This window comes from Penicillium cinerascens (assembly GCF_028974065.1).
Source record: "Penicillium cinerascens strain IBT 15544 chromosome Unknown contig_1_segment0_segment0, whole genome shotgun sequence".
In the NCBI taxonomy this organism is placed as follows: domain Eukaryota; kingdom Fungi; phylum Ascomycota; class Eurotiomycetes; order Eurotiales; family Aspergillaceae; genus Penicillium; species Penicillium cinerascens.
Window position 1 is genome coordinate 3,270,655 of NW_026695287.1, and position 23,917 is coordinate 3,294,571.

At 48.6% G+C, this 23,917-nt stretch overlaps 11 protein-coding genes across 11 annotated transcripts; 6 read left to right on the forward strand and 5 right to left on the reverse strand.

The window, feature by feature from the left end:
* Nucleotides 1-805: 805 nt before the first annotated feature.
* N7498_002770 (FAD-binding oxidoreductase) lies at nt 806-2,542 on the reverse strand (the record flags this gene model as incomplete). The annotated part of the gene is made up of 6 exons (XM_058449832.1): nt 806-1,083; nt 1,150-1,399; nt 1,554-1,681; nt 1,736-1,888; nt 1,942-2,283; nt 2,320-2,542. The coding sequence occupies 6 exons, from the start codon at nt 2,540-2,542 to the stop codon at nt 806-808; spliced, it is 1,374 nt and encodes a 457-aa protein (XP_058312176.1).
* A 1,286-nt stretch (nt 2,543-3,828) lies between these two features.
* N7498_002771 (Cupin 2 conserved barrel) lies at nt 3,829-4,667 on the reverse strand (the record flags this gene model as incomplete). Its single annotated transcript, XM_058449833.1, has 3 exons — nt 3,829-3,922; nt 4,079-4,116; nt 4,173-4,667. 3 exons carry the CDS (start codon nt 4,665-4,667, stop codon nt 3,829-3,831), a joined length of 627 nt encoding a protein of 208 aa, XP_058312177.1.
* Nucleotides 4,668-5,618: 951 nt separating this feature from the next.
* Nucleotides 5,619-6,682, forward strand: N7498_002772 (uncharacterized protein; the record flags this gene model as incomplete). The annotated part of the gene is made up of 2 exons (XM_058449834.1): nt 5,619-6,499; nt 6,571-6,682. 2 exons carry the CDS (start codon nt 5,619-5,621, stop codon nt 6,680-6,682), a joined length of 993 nt encoding a protein of 330 aa, XP_058312178.1.
* Nucleotides 6,683-7,517: 835 nt separating this feature from the next.
* On the forward strand, nt 7,518-8,562 carry N7498_002773 (uncharacterized protein; the record flags this gene model as incomplete). Its single annotated transcript, XM_058449835.1, has 5 exons — nt 7,518-7,555; nt 7,674-7,707; nt 7,787-7,978; nt 8,218-8,348; nt 8,403-8,562. 5 exons carry the CDS (start codon nt 7,518-7,520, stop codon nt 8,560-8,562), a joined length of 555 nt encoding a protein of 184 aa, XP_058312179.1.
* A 1,403-nt stretch (nt 8,563-9,965) lies between these two features.
* Nucleotides 9,966-12,952, forward strand: N7498_002774 (Zn(II)2Cys6 transcription factor; the record flags this gene model as incomplete). The annotated part of the gene is made up of 3 exons (XM_058449836.1): nt 9,966-10,685; nt 10,797-11,986; nt 12,151-12,952. The coding sequence occupies 3 exons, from the start codon at nt 9,966-9,968 to the stop codon at nt 12,950-12,952; spliced, it is 2,712 nt and encodes a 903-aa protein (XP_058312180.1).
* Nucleotides 12,953-13,567: 615 nt separating this feature from the next.
* N7498_002775 (acyl carrier protein) lies at nt 13,568-13,942 on the forward strand (the record flags this gene model as incomplete). The annotated part of the gene is made up of 2 exons (XM_058449837.1): nt 13,568-13,831; nt 13,916-13,942. The coding sequence occupies 2 exons, from the start codon at nt 13,568-13,570 to the stop codon at nt 13,940-13,942; spliced, it is 291 nt and encodes a 96-aa protein (XP_058312181.1).
* A 470-nt stretch (nt 13,943-14,412) lies between these two features.
* Nucleotides 14,413-15,309, forward strand: N7498_002776 (metallophosphatase domain-containing protein; the record flags this gene model as incomplete). The annotated part of the gene is made up of 1 exon (XM_058449838.1): nt 14,413-15,309. The coding sequence occupies one exon, from the start codon at nt 14,413-14,415 to the stop codon at nt 15,307-15,309; it is 897 nt and encodes a 298-aa protein (XP_058312182.1).
* Nucleotides 15,310-15,964: 655 nt separating this feature from the next.
* N7498_002777 (uncharacterized protein) lies at nt 15,965-16,690 on the forward strand (the record flags this gene model as incomplete). Its single annotated transcript, XM_058449839.1, has 1 exon — nt 15,965-16,690. One exon carries the CDS (start codon nt 15,965-15,967, stop codon nt 16,688-16,690), a length of 726 nt encoding a protein of 241 aa, XP_058312183.1.
* Nucleotides 16,691-18,919: 2,229 nt separating this feature from the next.
* N7498_002778 (MDR family MFS transporter) lies at nt 18,920-20,845 on the reverse strand (the record flags this gene model as incomplete). Its single annotated transcript, XM_058449840.1, has 6 exons — nt 18,920-19,206; nt 19,269-20,216; nt 20,282-20,364; nt 20,444-20,556; nt 20,628-20,642; nt 20,696-20,845. 6 exons carry the CDS (start codon nt 20,843-20,845, stop codon nt 18,920-18,922), a joined length of 1,596 nt encoding a protein of 531 aa, XP_058312184.1.
* Nucleotides 20,846-22,820: 1,975 nt separating this feature from the next.
* N7498_002779 (uncharacterized protein) lies at nt 22,821-23,441 on the reverse strand (the record flags this gene model as incomplete). The annotated part of the gene is made up of 1 exon (XM_058449841.1): nt 22,821-23,441. The coding sequence occupies one exon, from the start codon at nt 23,439-23,441 to the stop codon at nt 22,821-22,823; it is 621 nt and encodes a 206-aa protein (XP_058312185.1).
* Nucleotides 23,442-23,647: 206 nt separating this feature from the next.
* Nucleotides 23,648-23,881, reverse strand: N7498_002780 (uncharacterized protein; the record flags this gene model as incomplete). The annotated part of the gene is made up of 1 exon (XM_058449842.1): nt 23,648-23,881. One exon carries the CDS (start codon nt 23,879-23,881, stop codon nt 23,648-23,650), a length of 234 nt encoding a protein of 77 aa, XP_058312186.1.
* Nucleotides 23,882-23,917: the final 36 nt, after the last annotated feature.

A 23,917-nucleotide genomic window follows, 5' to 3' on the forward strand; every position in this document is an offset into this window, starting at 1 on the left:
AGATCGCAGCGTTCAATCTGAAACACTTATTCTCTTGATACCTGTACACCGCCACTAGGTAGTACCCTCGCAGAAGATTACCCGGATATGCCTGAAAGAAAGGGATCTGAGCGCAAGTGATCTAGAGTACAACTCCGCATCTTGTTCAACCCATGCCTGCCTCACTCCAGGGTTATAACAAATGCTGCATAGGTGTCCATTCTTAGTAAATCCCCGTGCTAAAACTAATACTAGCTATAAGATATTATCCCTTCTAATTTATAAAGGATCTAAAGTTTATATGCGGTAGAGAAAGTAGGATTTCATCGATCTGGTGTAGGATAGTAAATAAGTGATACCTTTCTATATAACAAGCCTTCTTTAGAAGCTCGAGGGGATTAAGGCGCTAGTGGATTATCGCGGTGGTGTAAGTATAGTAGAGATTGCCTCTAGTACGGATAACTATAGCTAATTCCTACTTTACTAGGCACTATTTAGTGATTAGGGTGAACAGGTTAGAGAGATAGGCGACAAAAATAAAGATAAAATTCCTGCCGGTTAACAAATACCGTAAAACTCCGTAAGGCCAACCTGAACATGAATAACCCTTGAGACCATCAAGGCACGATGATATTAAATTATATAGTGAAATCCGATACGAGAATCACGAATATCCTTTCTGTTATAAAAATACTTCCACGAACGTGCCATCAAGCTAATACAGTATGACGTATGGCATGAGGTCTATTCAATCCCTATATTATGGAATATTGTGATAAATCCATAATCAGGCTAGAAAAATCAGAAATATCTTAATGATAATATTTCAAACCTCCCCCGAAACAAAATAAGCCTTATTCTGTAGCTTTTGCATCACTACCTTAGGGTCATATTTGGTCGCAACTGCGTCGATATACTTGAGATTTTCCTCCCCGAATGACTGCAGCGGCTTCTGATTAGGGCCTGCATCATTGACAAAGATGTACGGGAGAAAAATCCCCTCTGACTTTGTACTGGAAGTAAGACTATCCAACACCGAGTCCACAGTCCGTGTTACAACTGACTGGCTGACATTTGCTGGGAACTGGACGAATATGTTGGCCCCTGTACGAGAAGATTGTTAGTCATGTATCCACCGGGACAAGTGCATGGCTACAAGGGTATACGTACAGACTTGAGGGGCAGCCTCCAGACCAAGCAGATTACCTCCATTTTGCGATGCACCTTTAGTCACTAGATTCGTAATGACACCTTGAGGCACATAAGAGAGAACCGCACCCGCAGGCAGAGATGCGGCGGCCTTGAGATAGACTTCATAGGTCTCCTTTAGAAACGTCGGCCCTGTCACTTTATAGGAGAAAGTTCCGCTGTAGGATATGCCGGCGGATGTCAGTCCGGCGGTGCCAATCCCAAGGAGAAACTCAGTCAGTGAGCCATTTTTTGGCGGGTACCGTGTCGAAGCCACTGGTATGTCAGAGAATGGATCGAAGGCCGAGGGTGTGGATATGGGCAAGATAGCCGTAGAAAATCAAAGTATAGCCAGGGTTGATCTGAATTTCCATATTGCTGTTGACGTCGGTATCCAGGAGGTAGGTCGCGTATGCTGCAAGCACGGAGGGTGTGTTGGGGACGGTGTAGGTTTTTATGTCGTAGTAGATATCGATTCCAGTGTTAGTAGCGAGATCATAATCAGTCACGATACCTGGACTCATTAGTCGAGTGAGCGAAAATTTGGATAGATTATTATTCGTCTAACCAAAGTTGTTCAGACCTCCCTTCAGGCCTTTATATAGATCGGCATGCTCTTTTTGGCTGGCGTTGACGATAGTCCCGTCAGGGAGCACCTCCTGAAATCGGGTAACGCTGTCAATGGCCAGGCCATAGCTGTTGTAGAAGGTGCTGAGACCACCTGGCTCTGTCAATGACTTGGCTGACTATTCTGATGAGGTTTTATTCACTTACCACCGATGATGAACCCGCCAACGCCTACGACTGCTTCACGACCGCCCAAAGTTGTGAGATTATACGGCTGGAGGTACTCGTAAACGGACTGCCACTTGTTTCCAGCCCCGATGGTGACTATTTTGTGATCAGTGCTTATAGAAAGGGTGTCCAATTTCTCAAGCGCGATCAACACTCCGTTGCTACCAATTGAACTGAACCCCGGGTTGGTATTGTGTCCACCCGACCTGATAGCGAACTTGGTCTTCAAAATGCTCAAAATACGCAGCAAATGCGAGACTTCTTGAGCGGACTTAGGTGTAACAATGCAGGACGCATGCAATCGGCAATTCTGTGACCAAGCTTCGTCGATCAGAGGATCATACTAATAGGGCGTACCTGCTGTAAAGGTCTCGTTCCGGGGAAAGACGTGGTTCAGAAGGCGACAAGTATACCCGGTGTTCCAGATGAGGATGTCGCCGGAGGGGGGAGAAACTCCCAACGAAGAAAGAGCAGCAGCAGCTGAGGATGGTGCCGGCGAGGTAGTTGTGGTGGCTGTTGCGGTGGCTGCTGCCACCACCACAGCCAGCAGGGCTCGTATGCTTAAGATATTCTTGATCATCGTAATGTATGGTGCAAAACAGCCCATGAAATCGTGTCTCACTAGTGTAGGGTGCTTTTTATATTTCCCCGGCATGGAATCTCGGACGCGACTTTGTCGTAGATGGATGGCATCATTCTCAAACATGAGGCGATGCAAAGAGTTTTTTCTGCACCGTCCGAGCTTCTAGGTGGAGTTGCTGGCAATCTGATCACTTGTTCCTGACTAGCGATGCACCGCTCGGACTACCGATCTAGCTCGGCCGACGAGGCTAAAAGGTATTGGTTCTCGCCCCGCCTGTATGCTGGTGCGACTGGTATATGGGGGCCGTGCGCACACACTTCTGTGCACACACTTCTGTGCCTGACGGCTTCACAGCCCTCTCGGGTATCTTATGGTTAATCTCGTATATCTTGATGGCTCGTAAGGCTTTCAAAGACCGATCATACGCAATGCCTCTTCATTGCCTCTGCCTGAACATCTCCTGGGGGGCAGTCTATGGGTTTGTCTACGGCCCGGGCCTGATCAATCAAATTGTGTTCGCGCAATGGATGATTGTCGATGTGGTCCTCTTCTATGCCATCATTCGATCAGCCCCGCATGCATGGAAGAACTCACCCCTGATTTCACGCCATCTAACAAGTATAATTCTTGTTGGATGTGCAGTCTGTCTATGGCTGCATCTGGCGGTGGCGGCCACTTTCATCCCAAGCATTGAGCGGCAGGTCGTATTCATGACTGCTTGGCCGATGCAGGCTCTTATCAACTTCAGCTCAATCGCACAGTTACTGTCGCGTGGAAATACTCTTGGTCATTCCTGGGGAATTTGGTTAGTTGATGGATTCTGATCTATACAAACACGCGAATTCGATGCTGACTTGGTGAACAGGTGGACAAGAATGTTGGGTACTATCACGGCGGCTTGCTGCTCTTTCTGGCGCGCGAATTACTAGCCTGAACGCTTTGGATACATTTGGACCCCCTATGGGCAGTTCCTACTGCTGGGTAGTATTGCCTCTGACATGGTGTATGCTGTGGTCTACATATATGTTGAAAAAGTAGAGAAGCAGCCGGACACTCTCGTTAGCACCACCGCGAAGAAAAGTCATTGATAGGCGAAGATTGAATGGTAAAACACACAAAGATGAAGGAAACAGTTGTGTATTACCAATTATCGAGGTAAAATATGTATTTGTGTATGTCCATATCTTTGAGTATTCCTATGAATCGAGTCCAGCTAGTCCCTCGATGAATGTATATACCTACTCCTGTAAAGGAACGCGTTCAATAATTCAGAAATGCTGATTCTACTCATTTTTCTCTTTCTTGGCCTTTGCCTCCTGCTCCAGTTGTTCACGAAACTTTTCCCATGCTCGATTTTGTGCTTGTGGATCGGCAAACCTACGTTGGAACCAGCTCTGTTGCATCTTCTCACAGGCTGCCTCCCAGTCGGTCGTTCACTCTGGATAAAAAGGCGCATAGCCAAGCAGCCCACCAATCCAGCGACCCAATACAATCCCAAGAAACAGTCCGACCCACGAGCGAAACGGCACCCACCACGGTGGAGAGAGATAGGTGCCTCCAGCATCAAACATCTACACCCCCGTCAACAAGTCAACATTTCTTCAAAGGAGAATAAATTCGCACTCACCGAGAGCACTTGTAAAAAGTCCAGCTTCTCTCCCCGTTGGAAGACATCCTCCTGGTAACCATACCAATTCTCGAAAAAGGACTGGTCCATGAACGTGGCAACATCCGCATCCTCACCCGGATCACTGGCGCTAACGACAAATTCAACTTCATCCATCTCTGTGCCAGGGGTGTCGTAAATAACGTGATGGGAGTAGGGAGGCACTGCCAGTTCGCCATCACTAGGCGTACGGTGAGTCGGATGCCCATTGATATAGATCGTGAGATTGCCCCGGAGAACGCGGAAAAATTCCCACTGCGAGGGATGGAAATGGGTGGGCAGTTTTTTCCCAGTGGCGATCAGCTTAGCATAGATGCCGCGACTGGGCCGCATGATTCCATGGAAGAGGAATAGGCGATCCGGAGGTCGTGGCAAAGTCCTGACGGAGATGGCTCCATCGAACTTCCTCAGCGGATCCTGACCAGCTGTAAAGGTACGGGGCTTGCAGGGGCCCATTTCAGAGTCATATGAGAGTTGGGAGGTGAGCGTGAAGAGGAGGGAAGCGGGATGAATGAGCTAGTTGATCTAATGTACATAGATTTACATTGATTTAGGTATCCGCTGTTTCACCGAAACTCCGGATAGAAAGAGCAATCTGACGCCGAATGTCTCGAGATTATACGAGAAGAGGTGCCCCCTATTCGGCCGAAGTGTCGTACTTTGAAGTCGACTTCGGCTTGATGGAAGTAGGTGCGCGGGAAGGTCAATAAGTTGCAGCAAATCAGTTGCCATTCATCACTGAAAGCGAGATGGCATTTCCAGAACATTACTCTAGCTCTAGATATTACCAAGGGTAGTGTCAAATAGATACCTTCGGAGCATTACCATTAGAATTTGCCTAAACTTGGAAGACATGGGCATTATCTAAACTACACAGACTGTAAAAATTACAACTCAACAAGGAGACCCTTTGAACATTTGAGTAAGCTATGATAGTTGATATGAGGCTGTAATCTATCGCACCTTCAACTGTGTTTGAGGTTGCTGACGTGTGAGAAGCTTATCAACATCTGCAACCATTAGAATTCCAAGTCCGAAATTAGCTCCAAAGTGCGACACCTCGCCCGAAAGATAGCGCGGTACCGGTCTGTGTAATTAATACGGGAATTTGGGGCCGCCGATTCGCCCATGTTCACCTCGGGGCCTCCCGATTACATTACAGTACGGTATATAGTTGCTCGTAGCTTCGGCCGAATGCTAACTCAGCACCGTCAACCACGAGAGGTGACCGGCACCATTTGTCAGCTCAGTAAACAGAGAACTATAGGGAAATACGATGAAACGAAAAGAAAACCAAGCGATCATGTCAACCTCGACTTCTTCTCCTCTCGGGGCCCAGTGTGATTGCTGTTCTCGTCGACACTGATTATCTCCTCTCCAACCCGTAACCCTCCTCCAATTTCCATCATGGTCAACTTTATCCAGCCAAAGGTCGACCCCTTGCCAACGGGCATTGATCTGACGGGCAAAATTGTCGTCATTACTGGCGCTAGCTCAGGCATGGGCCTAGAAGTGACCCGACAGTTACTTCGACTTCGCGCCTCGACTGTGATTCTCGCCGTCCGCAATGTCGCCAAAGGCGAGTCTTGTGCCACTTCCCTCCGTCATGACCCCCACATCAAGGACCACAACCCTAAGGCTGTCATCAAGGTCATGGAATTCGACATGGACCGCTACGACAGCGTGCAGCAATTCGCGAAAAGGCTGCGCGACGAGATCCCCATTGTCCACATCCTCATCCTCAATGCAGGTATTGGCCTGCTGAAGCTCGAGCGTACCCCAAACGGCCATGACCGAACCACTCAAGTCAATTACCAGTCTAATGTTCTGCTGATCACCGAGCTTCTGCCGTATCTCGTGGCGGGTGCCGAGAAAACGGGCTCTCCTGCGCGCATTAGCTGGGTTGGCAGCCGTGCGCATGAAGTTACGAGCTTCGAGAAGAAATCCCCCATTGAATCCGGCGAAGGTGTGATAGAGCACATGGACAAGGACGAAGCTTTTGTGCCGTTTCAGCGCTACGGGGACTCTAAGCTTCTCTGCGCTCTGTTCATGTACAGTCTGGCGCCGCGGCTGGATCCTAAGAAAGTCGTTTTCAACATGATGTGCCCGGGCATGGTGAATACAAACATGAGCGATGTTCTTCCGCTGCATCTGCGCATGATTGTGAATATTGTCAAGGCGATTCGCGCTAGGCCCGTTGAGGCCGGTGGCTGGATCATCTTGAACAGCGCACTGGTGGCAGGTCCGGAGTCTCATGGGAAGTTCTTGATGGACAAGACCATCGCCGAGTAAGTCCTTCCAACGCTTTTTCCGAGACATCTTTTTGTGTTTTCAATTACTGACGCATCGCTCCCTGTAGCAAATCGGCATTCATCCAGTCGGCGAAGGGACAGGAGACCCAGAAGAAGCTTTGGGAGGAGACAGTTGCCGAGATGAACCTGTTGACCACGCTCCCTGCGGAGTTTAAATAGACTATTTGGATTGCCTGCTCTTGAAACTTTGTTTTTTCTAGTTCAGATCTATACCTAAGTGGACGCCATTAGGGTTACGTTGTCTAATACAAGCCGATTGATCCTGATGCCGTTCATACAGTAGACGTCCCATATACTCTATCCCTTTACACTGTTCACAGCAACCTCGAAATTCCACTGATGTTCATTTAAGAGCCTCCCATACTGTCGCAACGAAATTGCCCGGCACCGCCGGGGCAGATTGTCTGACCAGCTCCAACGCAGCAAACAAGTCTCCCATTTCATCTCGGATCCCCATAGCTAGCGCCATCGGCATGGACTTCAATTTCACACGACTCCAGACATACCATGACAGTGTAATCATATATCCTAACCACCGCCGGATAGTGCCGGAACTTTGTCCTGACCGATCATTAACGCCCAGCGCCCAACAGCCCAAATCCTCAAATATGATTGCCACCCCTTGCAACACAAAATACTTGACATCAGAAAGTGGCAGTCTAAATCTCCGTGACACCTGGTAAGTCCCACACGCATGAATCAATCCAGAAACGACAAAACTCATCAGGAGCAGCGAGTACCGTCTTCCCAATCGAACCGACATCCGCTTAGAAGATCGCACGCTCTCTAGCATGATGCCGAGAAGATATGCACCAGGTGCACCCGCCTGACGCCGGAGCTGCTGGTGCCAGGTATATCCCCAGAAGCGCCGGATACTGTATGCCTCGCGAATACTACCGAAATTCGGTGGCCAGGAGGTACTGCCCTGCCACGAGCGAGGTCCAACTTGGCACCCGACACAGAAATCAGAGAGCGGAAGCATAAGGATCCCAAAATGGCTGTATACGGTTATGGCAAAACCACCGACAATCAGTGCGTAGATGTGCAAGTTGCCCGGAAATGGGAAAAAGATATTAGGATTTAATAAGACTGCCTGACACGTCGTCTCGACAAGGTGTAGTCCCGCGTACATAGCAACCCATCTTAAAAGCTGCGCTGCTGAAAACTTAAACCGGGTGGCTTTTGTAGGTGTCTTGGGGATCCCAGAAACGCGCCAGTTCCAGCCGATACCGCGGGTGACACTATGCAGTACCCGATAAACAGGGCCTGCGTGATGAGCTCCTGACTGTCATCTCCACTGGGGACGACACGATAGGAATTGCCAATACAGTCACCCTCTTCAACATCTACAATAACCGTGAGATTCATGATCGTCTTTTGGAAGAGCTCAGAACTGTTATGCCAACGCCTGATGCTCATGTGCCGTACACCCAGCTTGAAAAGCTGCCGTATCTGGTTTGTCATCTTCATTCCTTCCTCGCTTCATATTTGAGACATCGGCGGGACTCGCCTCTCCTTTAAAGCTCTATCTGACTATAAGGAAGACTGCAGTGATCAAAGAGGGCCTTAGGTACTCGTCTCCCGCGGCCTCCCGGACTCCGAGACTCGTTCCCCCAGGTGGCGTCCGTCTTCCAGACGGCCGGTTCATCCCTGAGGGAACCCGGGTAGGAATGGCCATCTACCATATCCACTAGAACGAGACTCTTTTCGAGGAGCCGCGCAAGTTCGATCCTGAACGTTGGCTCCAGGGACCAGAGGTGACGGCGGAGAGGGCGAAGTTTCTGGTACCTTTCTCGCGCGGGAGTCGGTCGTGTCTGGGAATCAAGTATGTATGAAGTCTATTTTGACAAGTGTTGTCACTAACGTGCTGTGTTTTCAGCCTGGCTTATATGGAGATGTACATGGCCATTGCGTATATTGTGCGACGATTCGAGTTGGACTTGGTGGGGACCAGTGCGGAGGATATGCAGTGGGATGATATGGTGGTGCCGCAATTCCACGGGGAGTTCCTGGCGTTGACGAAAAGGCGGGTTGATTAGATGGCGATTGAGCTGTGGGTTTGTCGGGAACTATTTCTGGAACTCTTCCTCGAGCAGGTCCACCTTGCATGGTACATGTGCATATAAGTAGTCAAGGATCAACAGCCATGCCGTATGCGGAATGCAAACTACAGTATGCGGAATGTGTACACTTATGATAGGTTGGGATGGGCAGGGGGCTATACGTAGTAATAGTGGAAGTATATACGAATGGCTTTTCGGGTCACGTAGTGCTTAAATGCCTAGAGGCTTGAAATAAAGTTATATCCGAGGGGCTGAATTATGGAAGACAACAATAAGCCGCTATCTCTATTCATCGCTTGGGGTACTCTATTGACTTCGCCGTATTTGCCTATCCTCAGCCATAAGCGGTGCACCGCTCTCTTTCAGACCACTGCTCCAGCGTGACCATGCGACCTCGGACGGTCACTCTTATATCAGCGCATGAACCAATGGGCATCTGAGGCTGAGGTTTGCGCCCCTCTACCGACAATATCGGTGGATGCAATGATTGCGATGACTGCCTAGAGTGGCCTAGCCCTGGCCAGGCACACTACACACTAACTAACGTAATAACTCAATTTATAGCTATTAGAGCGTGATTCTATTTAGAATATATCCCCAATATCGGAGGGTTATATGAGGCACGTTAAACCGTCGTGCTGCTTTGATATTAGAACTGATTTCTTCGTTTTTAATAGCTTTATAGCTAAAAGGATGCGGCCCTCCTACTCGATAGATTCATGGCCTGTTTGAGAGCGACCTAGAGACATAGTGGTTGGTAGAAATAGAGGAGACGTGCGTACGAAAAATGGGTAAGAGGGCCGTCCACTCGCTTAGGAATTACGCTACACCTCGTATAAGCACTCCTTGAAGCCGGCGCAAGGATTCCGGGCCTGACTGGCAATCAGGTGGCCCGCAGGAAGCGCCGCCCCTCTCGGGCGAGGGAGGCTTAGCGGGCTAATCTAGTACATTTGTTGTCTGTGGTCGTCCGTCTGTTCTGACTGGATCGATGTCGATTTGCCGTCTCGGCGTCGAGCCCCTTCCGCCTTGACTATCCACCATCCACCTGGCGATCCACCTGGCGACCCACTTGGATATGGCTGCAGTCTCACGGTAGTGGCAGCGGTAGTCTAGACACTTTATAACACACGAGGCATCCCTGCTCCGGCCCCCACGCGTTCGCAAATTAAATATCGCAAGACGCTGAGATTGCGTTAATTCCCCCTCCTCCGCCACCCCGGGGGGGCCCGATGGGATCTATTTCAGCGGGACAAACAAAAGGACAGATCTGAGTTCCAATAAAGAGCCAGTGAAACCCCTCCAGCAGTCCTGGATCCTCCTCCTAGATGCCAGCTCCAGCTCCAGCTCCAAGCTCCAGGTCGCAGCTCGCAGCTCGGAAGATGCCAGCGCCCCAGTCTCGCCCGATCAAAAAACCCCGAATCTCCCTGAGTTGCATTGTATGTCGCCGACGCAAGGTTGGCTGCGGCCGCGAACAGCCAGAATGCGCCAACTGTGTGCGGATGAAAGAGACCTGCGTCTACCGGGCCATGACTCGGGACAAGTCCACCGGCCGTGTACGGCCAGCATCCCCGTCGCCGCAGAACTGTCATTACGGTGGATCAGATCCCCATCACCATCAGCATCGTCTTTCTCATTCTCATCCCCATCCCCATTCCAAACCCCGGCCTGGCGTCTCCTGGACTCAGCGAGATGGACGGGCGCCATATCCCGCCGATCAAAATCAGCATCAGCATCAGCCCTCGCCTTCGAGACCGGCCTCACACTCGAACCAGCTCTCCGATCCCAGTCCCCACACCCCACATTCGCTTCCCCATCCCCATCGACAGTCCGTGGGCCCGTCCTACCTGGCCGTGCCCTCATGGGAAGAGGCCATCCAGCTCCCCAATGAGCCTGATTCGAATCCTCCCTGCGAGCGAGGTAGCACAGCAACGTCCCAGGGTCCTCTCGAGTCCCCAGAGTCAACCGCATACCCCTTTAAAACCTCCACCGATTCCAATGATCCCAGACCGACTCCCCTCTGTCGCGATTATCTCAGTCTACGTCGTGGGGGCCATGTACGATACGTCGGTCCAACGTTCTGGGGCGTCGTTGCAGGAAAGGTGAGCTGCGCCCCGCAAGAAGAGCTGTTCCGTGCCATTCCTCGTTCTTCATGCGGATTTGATATCTAAAACAAAGACAGAAAATAGCTGACCTCGCTGGATGTCTTACAGGAGAGTCTGAGCGATGATTTCTTTGATGAAAATCATCATGCACCCCCCGACCTACCTTTGCCTCATATCTCCTCCATGGGCATGTTCAATCTCCTCCGCTCCTTACCCACAAAGCCTGTCAGTGACGCCCTGCTCGAGTCGTTCTTCGTTGCCGTGTGGCCACTGTCTCCCCTTCTTCACCCGCCTATCCTCCAAGCAGATTACGACCAGTTCTGGGACTGGTGTCGGAATAGCGATAACGCCTTGCCCTCGGAAAAGCTCCGTGATGACCCGACCTTGATCTGTCTTCTTTTTGCAGTCCTCTATTGTGGCGCATCCGCCGCGCCAGCGGCCAGCTGGACAAATTCCAACCTCCAGGGTCTACAAAAGGAGACAACTGTAAGCCACCTTCAGCTGGCATATACGACGAGCCTTTCTTTGTGTCAGCATCAAGAACATCCGACTTTAAATACTCTGATTTCAAGTTTGCTGACTAGACCGTTTCTGGACCGCCCTTTGGACCCGATGCGTAACTTGCTTCATGTTAGCACCACGGTCCGCATCGCCCAAATGATGGGATTACATCAGGAAAGGGCGTGGTATATGCTAAATGCCGTGGACCGCGGAATTCGACGTCGGGTTTGGTGGCACATTGTCTGTCTCGATGTGCAGTCGAGTATCTCCACCGGGCTGAACCTCTGCTGTGGCACCGAGACCCTCGAGACTGTGAGAATGGTGGACTCGGACAATGAAGAAACCAGCGACCTCCCTGGTGAAATTTCTCCACCTAACGACTCTGTGGCTGGTGGACAGTCAGTCGCGATCATATACGCCACCGGGCGCTTTCAGATGGCTCGCTTACAAGCAAGGATCGTCGCGCACCTGCAAAGTCCCCAGGGTCCGACTGAAGAGGGATTTGGAAAGCTTGTCACAGATGCAAAGCAGCTTCTGCGGAAGTTGAACTCGCTTATCGCTCTTGTTTCGACGCGAGGAGTCCCTGAAAGGGGCTACATCTCATCCCGACTAGCCAATGCATCTCCATTCACCCATCCGTCGTTGTACAAGGACGATGCCAGTCAGCCGACTGTCTTTGCAGCATGGACGCGCATCATGTTGACATTGTTGAAGTTTGAACTCGCGATCTTATTGCGGAAACCATTTTTGGTACCTCCTGACAGTGAGAATCCAGAATCACGCAAATCATGGACTAGGTACGACACTTTTTTTTCGTTCGAGTTCATCACTGTTCCCCCTTATATCGCATTGCTGGTATATATGTGCTTTGCCCCCAGAGCGGATCCCGGCTATATCTTGATATCTTTCCACTTCGCCTCGTTGTGGCAACAAGCCTACTGACAAGTGATCGAATCTATAGCATCGTACAGCTCTGCGTGAACTATTTGCGTATATACCTGCAGCTCCACCAAACACCTGCGTTCGCGCCATACGCATGGCTCTGCTGCAGTCATTATGGGCCTTTTCAATGTGTATTCATCACGCTAATGTACCTCCATTCATTCCCAGACGCCGGGGAGATCTTTCTGGCCCGATATCTCGTCGGCGAGGTTATACATCACTGCACGGCTCATTACCAGTTTTCTGACCCCTTGTCAACTTCAACGAGGAACAACCCGGAAGAACTCGAGTCCAATGGAGGCAAATTGCGGATGCCTTTGGCCATCCAGGTTTTGGTAGAACTTCACGATCGCCTCGACTCTTCTCGTGGACCGCAGGAACGACCCCTGTCGCTGCCAGATACAATTGAGTATTCGTATCGCTTTCCCGCGTCTCATCTTGCCAAAAAGGCCACCTCCCACTTGCGCGCTACACCCAATCAGACCTCTCCTGAGACATCCTCCTCCGCCAATCACACCAACCACAGTTGCGAAACTCCGCCCACTGTTACAAGACCTCCACCAGTGGTGGCTGCGGGCAGCAAACCAGGGCTGCCGGATAGCGTCTTTGAAGCTGAAAGTGATTCTGGCCGAGATACGGACTTTCTTCCGACTATCTCCGATCTCGACGCCTGGTCGTCGATGATTATTCTGGACTCTGAAGATATCCTGGCCAATTCTGATAACCTGATGACTGATCACGCAACCATGCCAGGATTGGGCATGTCCAATACGACGTGCGACCCGTCTGCTCTATCTGAAGGTCTTACTTTCTCAACTTAATGGGATTATACACCCGATAGTATCTATTCATCGACACTCACCCTCCTGTCGCATGCTATAGAGAAGAATATATATAGAATCTTCACTTTCATTTCCTTCTCTTTTTCTAACATCAAACCTGTCTCATAAAGTTATTTCAAGTCACGGAATAGTCCACGCCGCTGGCATTCTCCACGACCAGCTGGTCGAGCAAATCACTCCAGAAGCATTCGAGGCTGTCCTGGCGCCCAAAATTTCAGGCGCACTGGCCCTTCATACTGTGTTTCCTCCCAACTCTCCTGGTTTGGACTTCTTCGTACTCTTCTCTTCCTGTGGTCAACTCCTGGGATTCCCGGGACAGGCGTCGTATGCAAGCGGCAATGCTTTCTTGGACGCATTGGCGCGATCGCGCAGAAACTAAAGTGACAATTCTCTCTCGCTCCTCCAACATCTTGGAAAGGGATGGGGATGGGTGCCAGTTCCAGCGGCGCGCTGGAGCTGGAGCTGGAGCTGTACAGCCGGGGAATATCGGATGGGACCCCAGACGAGGCGTTCCGAGCATAGAGTTTCATTTCCGCGGTTCCTGAGGTAGATCATGGAGTTGTTCTTCGAGCTCGGCCGCTCGAAGCTGCAGAAATGCTGCCGCATGCGATTCTGACAGATATTGTCACCCGGAAAGAAAGAGATGTGGATAATGGGCTGCGGGGGACTGAAGGCCAGAGGAAGAAGCTCACTGGCCAAGACCTTTCGGAACATGTGCGAGCTGTTGTGAAGCAGTGCGTATCGAAGACATTGTCGATCCCAGAGGAGGAAGTGGATGATAGAGTGGCATTGACGGAGATGGGGATGGATTCAGTCATGGCGGCGAATTTCCGGATGAACTTGCAACACACCTTGCCAGTGAGTGTTGCGCCAAATTTAGTGTGGAAGTACCCCACGGTGCATCATCTGGTAGAAAACTTTACTCAAATACTTGATGGATAGGTTTGCTGCTCGAATGCAGATAAGTAGATAGCATCATGCAAGTGCGACAAATATTCCTAAAATCAATTTTACAAAATTAATGCAATGACCCCTAAGAATTGCTCTCTTTAACGGATGAGTGCGAGTGCGCCCGTAGAAGTCGACTGGCTAGTCTACTAGATCAGAATTTAAAAACGCGAATCTTCTGCCCACCGGTAGAATTCTTTTGTCTTGTAGACGGGCTTCGAGGATACCATAACTTCTTAAACTATTTGCGGTCCGCTACCTAAACGGGACCCGTCTACCTACACCGCCCCGAGTATTGTAACTTGGTGCAAAGAAGGATTATATAATCCGACGTCGACGTCAATTCTATGTTCTTCACAGAACATGTGGTCTTCATGTCTCAGATCTAGAAGATCGACGCAAGATCCTGACATCGTTAATTCCAAACAGACCAGTGTCTCATGTGCTCGCTTATTACTGCCGATAACTTCCTGGGTCTCGATTCTCCAATCATGTCCAGTCTTCACGAATTCGTTCATCGACAGCGACCAGGACCATGGCAAAAATTCCGGGCCCAGCCTTACGTCTTCCTCGCACGAATGCTTTACAGTTGGTATAAACCTATTCCAGCTGTGCCTCTCACAAGTCCTGTTGCGATTGTCTGTATCTCCGATACTCATAACACCCAACCCAGTGTTCCGGATGGAGATATCCTTATTCATGCTGGTGATCTCACACAATCTGGGTCTTTCCAGGAACTCCAGGACGCACTCGACTGGCTACGCGCCCTGCCTCACCCAATCAAAATCGTGATTGCTGGCAATCATGAGCTATTACTTGATTCAGCATGGGATGATTCATCAGGTCAAGCAGCCTCTGAGCGAGCTCAGCTCGACTGGGGCGACATCACCTACCTGGAAAATGATGAAGTAACAATTTCCTGCCCGAATGGTCGTCAGCTCAGGGTCTACGGGAGTCCTTACTCTACCCGGCACGGCAACTGGGCCTTTCAATACCCCCGAAATGAGGATGTATGGGCTAGCTCCGTACCAGATGGAATTGATGTGCTCATTACTCATGGTCCACCACTTGCTCATCTTGATCTACTCAAGTTTGGCTGCCCTCATCTACTACGGACGCTATGGAGAGTTCGACCAAGGTTGCATGTATTTGGTCATATACATGAGGGTTCAGGAACCGACTTGATGTTGTTTCATGGACTCCAGGAGGCGTACGAGCGCACTGTCGCTGCTGGAGGAGGCCTTAGAAATCTTCTGTTTACAGCGTGGGAATTAGCTATGGCATGTCTTCGTCCGGCCGTGGAAGCAAATTGTTTACTCGTAAACCCGTCCATCGTTGGAGGTTTGCGGGATAATGAACGGAAGCAGCCCGTTACAGTCTTTATTTGATGTTGTAATCTTGTTGACCCACTGAATTGAGTCCCACCTTTCTTGGCTTCCAAATTCCTCTATCGTGGTCCCGCAAGGTTTTGATCGAGGGAGAGCAAATTTGTTCAAAGGTAGGTACATAGGATATACTCGCTACAATAGTATTACTAGATAAAGACGAACAATTTTTTCGTGCTAGCGTGCCTATATCCTCCCAATCTTTGGTTTTACAGACAGCGTAATCTCAGTTCGGTGGGAATGCAGGGAAATTATGGAGTAAATCGTACAAAGTTAGTACTTCGTTCTTCGGAGTGCTAAGTTTTAGAGTAGTTTCCGCCAGCCGAGTCACTGGTAGCCAAAAATCTCTATCGGTGGCTCCACTGCCTCACCATTGAAGTCTTGCTCACCCTCGAGGGTATAGCTGGTATGTAAAATCGATTGAATGTGTCTCTACAGTGGTGTTTCATACTGGGCTCGATGTGCGTATTCATGTAATGTGTGTGGTTTGCGTGGGGTTATGGGAAGACGCTGCCTGAGGCTGAGTGCTGCCTTCCCAGATCAGATCCATGTGCACCTGCCCGATTAATTCGATTATTCACGGATAATTGGACACCCACGAGTCAAAGCAAAGCTTCATCTTGACAATTCCATACTACAAACTTCAACATCGAGCATTATGGGTCAGTCGTTGTCCAGTCTACGTCGACGCCGCAGCGCTCACACTCTCCGGGGCCTTGCCGCTCGTCCAACCCAGAGCAGTCCCCCAGATCTCTCCCGCGAGACCCTCATGAATGCGCTACAAAATGTTGCAGCATACATTGCCTCCAAGAATCAATGTATTACTCTCATTGTCGTTGGTGGCACCATCAATACAATATTACTCCGGAGTCGCCCCAATACCCACGATGTGGACTTTTTCAACGACAATCTTACACCTGCTGAGGTCAAGTGCCTCTCGAAGGCAACAAAGTCAGCATTCAAAAGAAACCGCACGCTGGGGCAAGAATGGCTCAACAATCATATCGTTCTATTCATTCCTCTCCATATACGGCGCATTCTCCTTATGGAGGCTCTTGACCAGCATGCAATTGTTTTTCAAGCTCCGGGGCTCACTATTTTTGCCGCCCCTTGGACATATCTATTTTGTACCAAGATGCATCGCCTATCTGGTAGTGGAATAAGCACTGTACAACCTTATGATCAAGATGACGCGGTTCACTACTTGGAGAAATACCTTTCCCAGCACTCTACCGCAAGTGTGACCCAGGTCATTGTGCGATCATGGTTTGCTCAGTATCTACTTCAGTGGACAACAGAAACAGCAATGTTACTCCCGGCAGTTAACTCAACATACAAAATTATATTCAATGTCCAGCATGATCCAATCAACCTCAATAACTGAGTTTTCAAGTCACTTCCACCATGGTACCGACAACTGCATACGACAACTACAATGTGGGGGCTGTCGTACTGGCAACAGTGTGGGCCCTTACTTCAGCTGTAGTTGTCATCATAGCTTGCGGATCGTCGCCAAGGTCGAGATTTCCCTCTTCGAATTGATGTCGATGATGTTGTGATAATCAGCAGCCTTGTGCTTTGGACCTGTTCCCCTCCCCCGGCAGGACGGAGGGCTGACCCTGTCATTATGCTTCTATTAATTCTAGATGTCTCTCTTATAACAAACCTCTAGCTATTCTATCTCTTTAGCGAGGTGGATAAGTTTAGTAAAGAAATTATTAAAATTATCTTTTAGCTTTAGTATTAAGCCCTGGTATTAGTTATTAATACGCTTTAGCGACGCAATTTAGGTTATTAGAAACGCTCTCTAGATATTCTATAATATTTGAGGCGTCTTGGTAAAGGTCTGAGGTACTTTTCGATAAAAAAGATCAAAATAAAAAAAGCCTTACCCTTATAATAACTCGCGATATAGATTACGCGATCTTTAGTAGTTAGATAGTAATTAGCGTTCGCTACTATTGCTTCTATTAGAACGCATACAAAGATCTTGACTGTAGGCTGAGTCGCTTCCTTAACCCTATTGTTCTCTTATAAATGTACTCTTGGTTACCGTGATTTAGCACGCATAACTCACCTTACAGGTTTCCTATCACACATATGTATTCACATGTATGAGTTTATGTTGGATTGCCAAAGATGCCTGATGCAGGATGAGCACCAAAATTTATAGACACAGTTTCAAATTGCACGTTTATGTCTTGTTGATGCTGCAGTCCCTTTTGCAGTTCTAATTACAGGTGCTCCAAGAATGATCTTTCTATATAGCGAGCTAATAAATAACCTGGAGGAGCCAAGCTCAAGTCTCTATCGCGAAGATTTAAGACATGCCATGACCCCCGCAATCGCTTTCAATGGTCTTGCAATTGGGTTCTTGAGTGACACACCCCATGGTTGATAGCAAATAAACCACCGCATGATGACAATTTGATGTTGCATATTCCAATGGAGTTCGGCGGCACAAATGCTCCTGAAATTCCGTGTCAATTCCTTGTTCAAGCAGACTCACGACCACTGGCAAGTGCCCGTATTCTGCTGCCCAGGACAATGAAGTACGACCCTGTTTGTCCTTGCTATTTGGATCAGCGCAGCTTTCAACTAGAGTATTCACAATAGACACATACCCACCCCAGGCTGCATATGAAAGAGCAGATTTTCCAAATAACTCATCCCCGTCATTGGAATCAGCACCACCCTTGAGAAGAATGCGTATCATAGACTAATTTCCACGTCTTGCTGAGGTTGACAATGGAGACTGGCCATCATTCTTTGAATCTTTTTTATGGATTTACTTTGTTTCAAATTTCATATTAAACGCCTTGCCCCCTCCCGCTGTTGCTTATCTTTATATTATATCCCCAAACCGCGAGGTCTGATGCTTTTGTCTGAATTAGAATTGAAATTCATTCAAATTAATATTTTGAATATTATACTCACTCCATTTTATAATCTAAAAAAGAGACTGTCGTTGTTACCAAGTGCTCCTTATATAGTGAGAGCAGTTTGAGGACAAAGTCCTCAAATCCTAGTCGTTTACCAATAACGCAGCGGTTTAGCTTTTAGAATGCTTCCTAGAGGTTAGGCGGTGACAGTCGTTGCATTACCTTTCTTTGGTAGTAGTTAGTAATCTGACTGAATCGAAACGTTGGGCTTTTGTCTATGTGCTCTGCCCTGCAAGGTATTAATTGATAGAAAGAAACATCTATAAATAGGGGGTAGGCTAGCTGTTTGGGTGGGACGGGAGGTGAATAGGAAGTTCTATTCCTACAAGGGATTTCCCAAAATAATCCTATCCTATCCTTAGCATCCTATTTGCCATCCTAAACGGCCAGCCTCAACTATTACGTGGAGTTGGGCTTCACTTTACCCTATAGATACCTAACTATAGAACAGGAGATAAGAATATCAAGAAGAAAGGATTATAGGTTAAGAAGAAAACAAAGATGTAATGTATTCTAATATACCTCTTATATCCCATATTCTACTACTTTTATAATCATCGATACCAGCTAATGAAGGCGGTGGCTCTCTGCCCTTCTGTCTGTAAGTAAATTCCCTTCGCATTTTCGCTATTCAGATGGCTTCGTAGCGTACACAAACGTCCCTTACCTAACTACTTCAATCTTAGCCTCTCCCACTTACTACCGACTGCGAAGAAAACCGCGACGCCGGCGTAAGCTGTAACAATTAAGAAGACAGCGCGCAGACAATAGAGATAGGCCTGCACGATGCCTGGAACAGCATCGGCGGGGAAAACATGGCGGATCTCAGTAGCGCCTGTGGCGATGACGCTGAGCGGGTCGACACCAGGCGCCATGGACGGAAGCTTCGACAAGAGGACATTGCTTAGCACGGATTGGCCAGCCCCTAGGGAAGTCGAGGAGCCGACACAGAAGGAAACTGGAGGTGGGGTAAGTTATTCATTAGATTTGCATGACTAGAGTGTGCAGGGCTTGACTTACATAACAGCATAGCTGATGTTGAGGCAAGGTCTTCTGGCTGAGCCTTGGCCTGACCCGCGATGATTGCTAGCGGGAGGCCAGACCCGTAGGCAAGCCCAGAGAGGATCTGATAACAAACCCACGCGGCAGTGGGGGATGTAGCACTCAGGGTATAGATAAGGCCAGAGCCAATGCAGCCGCCAGCACTTGCCCACAGCATGAGCGGGACATAGTGGCCATAGACCGAGACGAGGATGCCCGCAAGCCCGGAGCCTATGCCGCAGCTAATGAGCAGCGGGAGATTATGGACACCAGCCTCGGAGGGCGAGACACCCACGACGACCTGGAAGTAGATTGGGACGTAATAGAGCAGGAGATAAAAAGCTCCCTCGTGAAGGAAGCCGTATGCCATGCCCACAGCGACGACACGTTTCCTGAGAAGCCGCGACACAAGGAGGGCATGGTCACCCTGGAGGTACTGTGAGACTATAAAGGCTATTGCGGCGACGACGCAGGCGACGAGCAAGCCAATGACCTCAGCCGAGTTCCATGCATTGTAGATACCAGCTACCTCGAGCGCACGTGTGAAGAAGATGAGCGAGCCGAGGGCGAGCACGATGCCGATTGGATCCATGTGCGACAATTTCTCCTTCAGCGGAACCTTGGCCCGACGAGCGGATTTGGGGGGCTGGAACAGCAGAAAGATAATGATAGCAGCGGTGCCGCCAATTGGTAGGTTAACATAGAAGCACCAGCGCCAGGTCGTCTTCTGCGTGAAGACACCGCCTATGATGGGACCGAGGACGTTGGCAACGCTATAAACGGTGGTGATGAAGCCTGTGAAAATAGGCCGAAGCTGTGGGCGCACAACGACTCCCAGGATGGCGTATCCGCCCGACGCGATGCCTGCGCCTCCCGCGCCCATGATGGCTCGCCCGACAATGAGGACGGTGCTGTTGGGCGCAACGCCTATAGAAAGCAAGCTAGTCAGTTCTGGGACGGTATTCATGTAGATGTAGTGTTTGATTCCTTACCTGCAAGGAGTGAACCAAGGTCAAATATAAAAACGGAGGCTAAGAAGGTGTACTTGATCGAGAAGAAAGGATATACCTTGCCCCTGCGAATTTTGAGTTAGTAAAACCTATGCAGGAGGTGTAGACGACTTAAGGTGTGGAGAGAAAGAACTAGGTACTTACCAGAAGGGCTGGAAGCAAGCCAGCGCAATAAAAAAGGCCGAAGCGTACCAACCAACGAGGTTGATGCCTTTGAAATCATCAGTGATGCGAGGGATGGCAGTCGCAATGATAGTCTACTGCGACCAAAATAATAAGAAACGCAAGCATGAGCGAGTAAAAGAGGCAATAAGCGATCAACACTTACCATATCCAAACCGACCTATGACATCCACGTTAGCATTTGATAGTTACAGTAAGAGTGATGGTTAATACCAAAAAGAGGCCCAGAGCAACACCGACAGAGATGCAAGCCGCCCAGAAGGCGCTAGGATATTCGACAGTATCACTTTCACTATCACGGGCGGGTGCTTCCCCATTGTAACTATGCGGAAGATCAACCGTGTTCTCGGACTTCGACTCCATGGCGGCGTGGGTAGAAACCTAAGGGGTCCTAGGAGAGGAATGGAAAGAGAAAGGAAAGCGGAGAAGGGAGGTGTAAGAATTTTGGGCGAGATAGAGATTAGAAACAGAAGGATTAAGGCGTTTCCATTACGTTAGAGCGTAAGTGTATGCAGGCTTCCAAAATAGGTGTAATTAATATTTGTGTTCACTTATAGTAAAGGGTTTTTTGTCGGAGTACATAATATAGGGACCAATCAGCGGCGAAAAGAACTCTATATTTCTGTACCCTTGGTTCTGGCAATTTGTACGGAGTAGTTAGGGGATTATAGCTGAGCGTTACCGAGGCTATTATCCATTAATCGGGTCTCCATAGTCTGTTCGTTCGGACATTTTTGGCCAGTCACATGTGTTGTTCGCATTTTAAACCTATTCTAGGCCCTAGTCAGCCTAGTGAATGTGAATCAGCGGAGCGGACGGACAATAAGGACGGAAACTAAAAAAATCAGCCGGATAGACCCGGAACGCACCTTACAGCTACATATTAGCTCATTTTGGGGAAATAGTGGAAATTGAGCGGTGTGGACTTGTGCCATAATGTCTAAACAGTCAATTGAGCAGAATGATGGTGCTTTCAGAACTGCTAAGGTTATCTATCGGCCTAATATCATAAATCAAAACAGGAATGGCTCGTCTTTATAGGAGGACTAGATCCCGTCTGTTCACGTTCAGTATTTCAAACGGATGCGTTGTGTGATAAACGAGACAAGCTGAAGACGAACGACTCAAATCCTCGATTATCAATAACGTATTCGGTAAGCGAGCGACGCGCGCCAAAACACTGTAGTAAATGCGATAAATTACAACTTTATATCTCCACGGCCATAGCTTCTCGTAAAGTCTTCCTGTATAAATATATTCTTTATATTGAGTCTGACGTATTTTGAAGGTCTCAAAAGTTTTAAATATATATTTTCAATTCACCACGTCTTGAATGCTCAGACCTACACATTACAGTGTGTTTTATGGTAAACGTAGACATATCATAATTAAATTATCCCAGACCCCTAAATTAGGCTACTTGTGCTCTAAATTAGTGAATTACTGAAAGCTAAGTAGAATAAGCTTGTGGGTGTTGAAATATTGTGTTCTAAATATCGCATTTATTACGGTGTTTTTGGGGTGCGCCGCTCGCTTACATGCGCCACTCGCTTTCCGATTACGTTAGTCAGGGGGATGCTGAATGATCAGGATAGGGCCCTATGATTGGTTATTATGAGAGATGCATATAGAAGGCGAAAAGAGAGCGGTTTAATAGGATAAAAACCAGGGGTTTTACTGTGTAAACCAGAATTAAAAATCTCTGCGGGTAAGAAAATTGGCACCTTAAAATATAGGCATGATTAATTCGGCAGAAGTGTAGGTGCCTAAGAAATCGGACAGGGGATTGGTAGTATCAATCCTATATATTTTATAGTCCTTATAAGTTGAGTACATACGACCATAGGGTGTGGAGAACAGGGCTTCCCGTCCGCTCAGCCGTACTTAAGCCACACGCCGGCAGGTTAGTAGTTGGGTGGGTGACCACCAGCGAATCCCTGCTGTTGTATGTTTTTGTTGTTTTTCTTAGTTTTTTGACTTCGCCCGGAACTTCGGCACTTCAAATGTTGATGTAGAAAGCCGAGTGTTGATATGTGTTATACGCATATTTTCCTAGCCAGAAGCGGTTAGAACCTGCCGCTTTGGCCTATAAATTACAGGTTTTAATTTCGGCTAGGTAAAATCAAGCTTTGCCAAGGATTCCAAGATTCCTTCTGTTACAAACCAATTTATGTGAGACTAGTCCTGGCCCCCTAAAACATAGGGTCGTATCACATTCATGACAGACTTTGGTAGCGCCCTTGAATTTTCGTACAATAAACCGCTAATAAATTTCTCAAATTCACGCTTTAGTACAAAACGGTTTGTATATGTCTTCGGCTATCACTTGTTTGGCTTCTCATGATCCTTCGTCCCTCAGCCTCTCACAAATCGAAAGAAAGGTAGTCAAAGCGATGAGGTTGAAATCGAGACCGTAGGGCACTAGTACTTCTAGTGATCCAAGTTTAGGATGATCGAACGTCACGTCGGGGGCTATAGCAGCCACGTTGTTGGTGGCTTCATCCACTAACTCTAACCTTGACGTACGCTTCCAGACGAAGGTTTTGTACACACTGTCGTTTCCGTGGCCAGCACGCACCACTGCGGAGAAACGGTACAGTTTGGAAATGGCAATCTTGCGGTCTGTATCCGACCACCACATGGTAGAGCTTTCGCCACTGGGGCTTTTCAAAATGCCGATGTCGCATTGACCAGTTTTCTCTCTGAACTCGCAGTGGCACAGTTCCCGATCGAGCTCTTGACCGCACAGATAGATAACTAGATTCGGCTTGGTGAAGTTCCATCTGTGAGCGCGGACGTAAAGCCTGGGATGTCTGTCTGAATGGACCTGATAATCGCGATTGGTTTCACAGAATATATGAAAGACGTCGTGGTCCGTTGGATTTGACCCCCGCTCCGAGATTCCTGTGCTTACTAAGGGATCATGAGCGTCGTATGGCGGTGGGAGATCATGTTCCATTGTCACTTCAGGAAGATATTAGGACTGCAATGGAGGGAGGGCGAGTGAAAGAAGCGAGAGAAGGTCTCGAAGAGCGATGCACGTCAGTCTATTTGGGGGAGAAAATACCGCTAGCCTAAAAATGGTGGCAACTTTTCGGTACGTACTGTCAATTCCTGTAATTAACAACACGGTAATTTATCATCCGACCGATCATCGGACCTGTGTTAGTTAGCAGGAATGAAGGTTGTCCAAGCGGCAGGTGGTCGGTCTTCTTGCCCTTGCTGGCTTCCGGCAGGCACGGTAGCAACAACATCCGCCACAGCCGCAGCCGTCACAGCCGAGGAATTTATCGATAGGGCATCTTCGGATCCGGACCTTTTAACACGGCCACAGGCGGCACAAAATTCAGATACGATGGCGATGGCCACAGCTTTGGGAATGCTATCAAACACATACATTTACAATTCATGGTACGGGATGGATTTTGTAGGCAT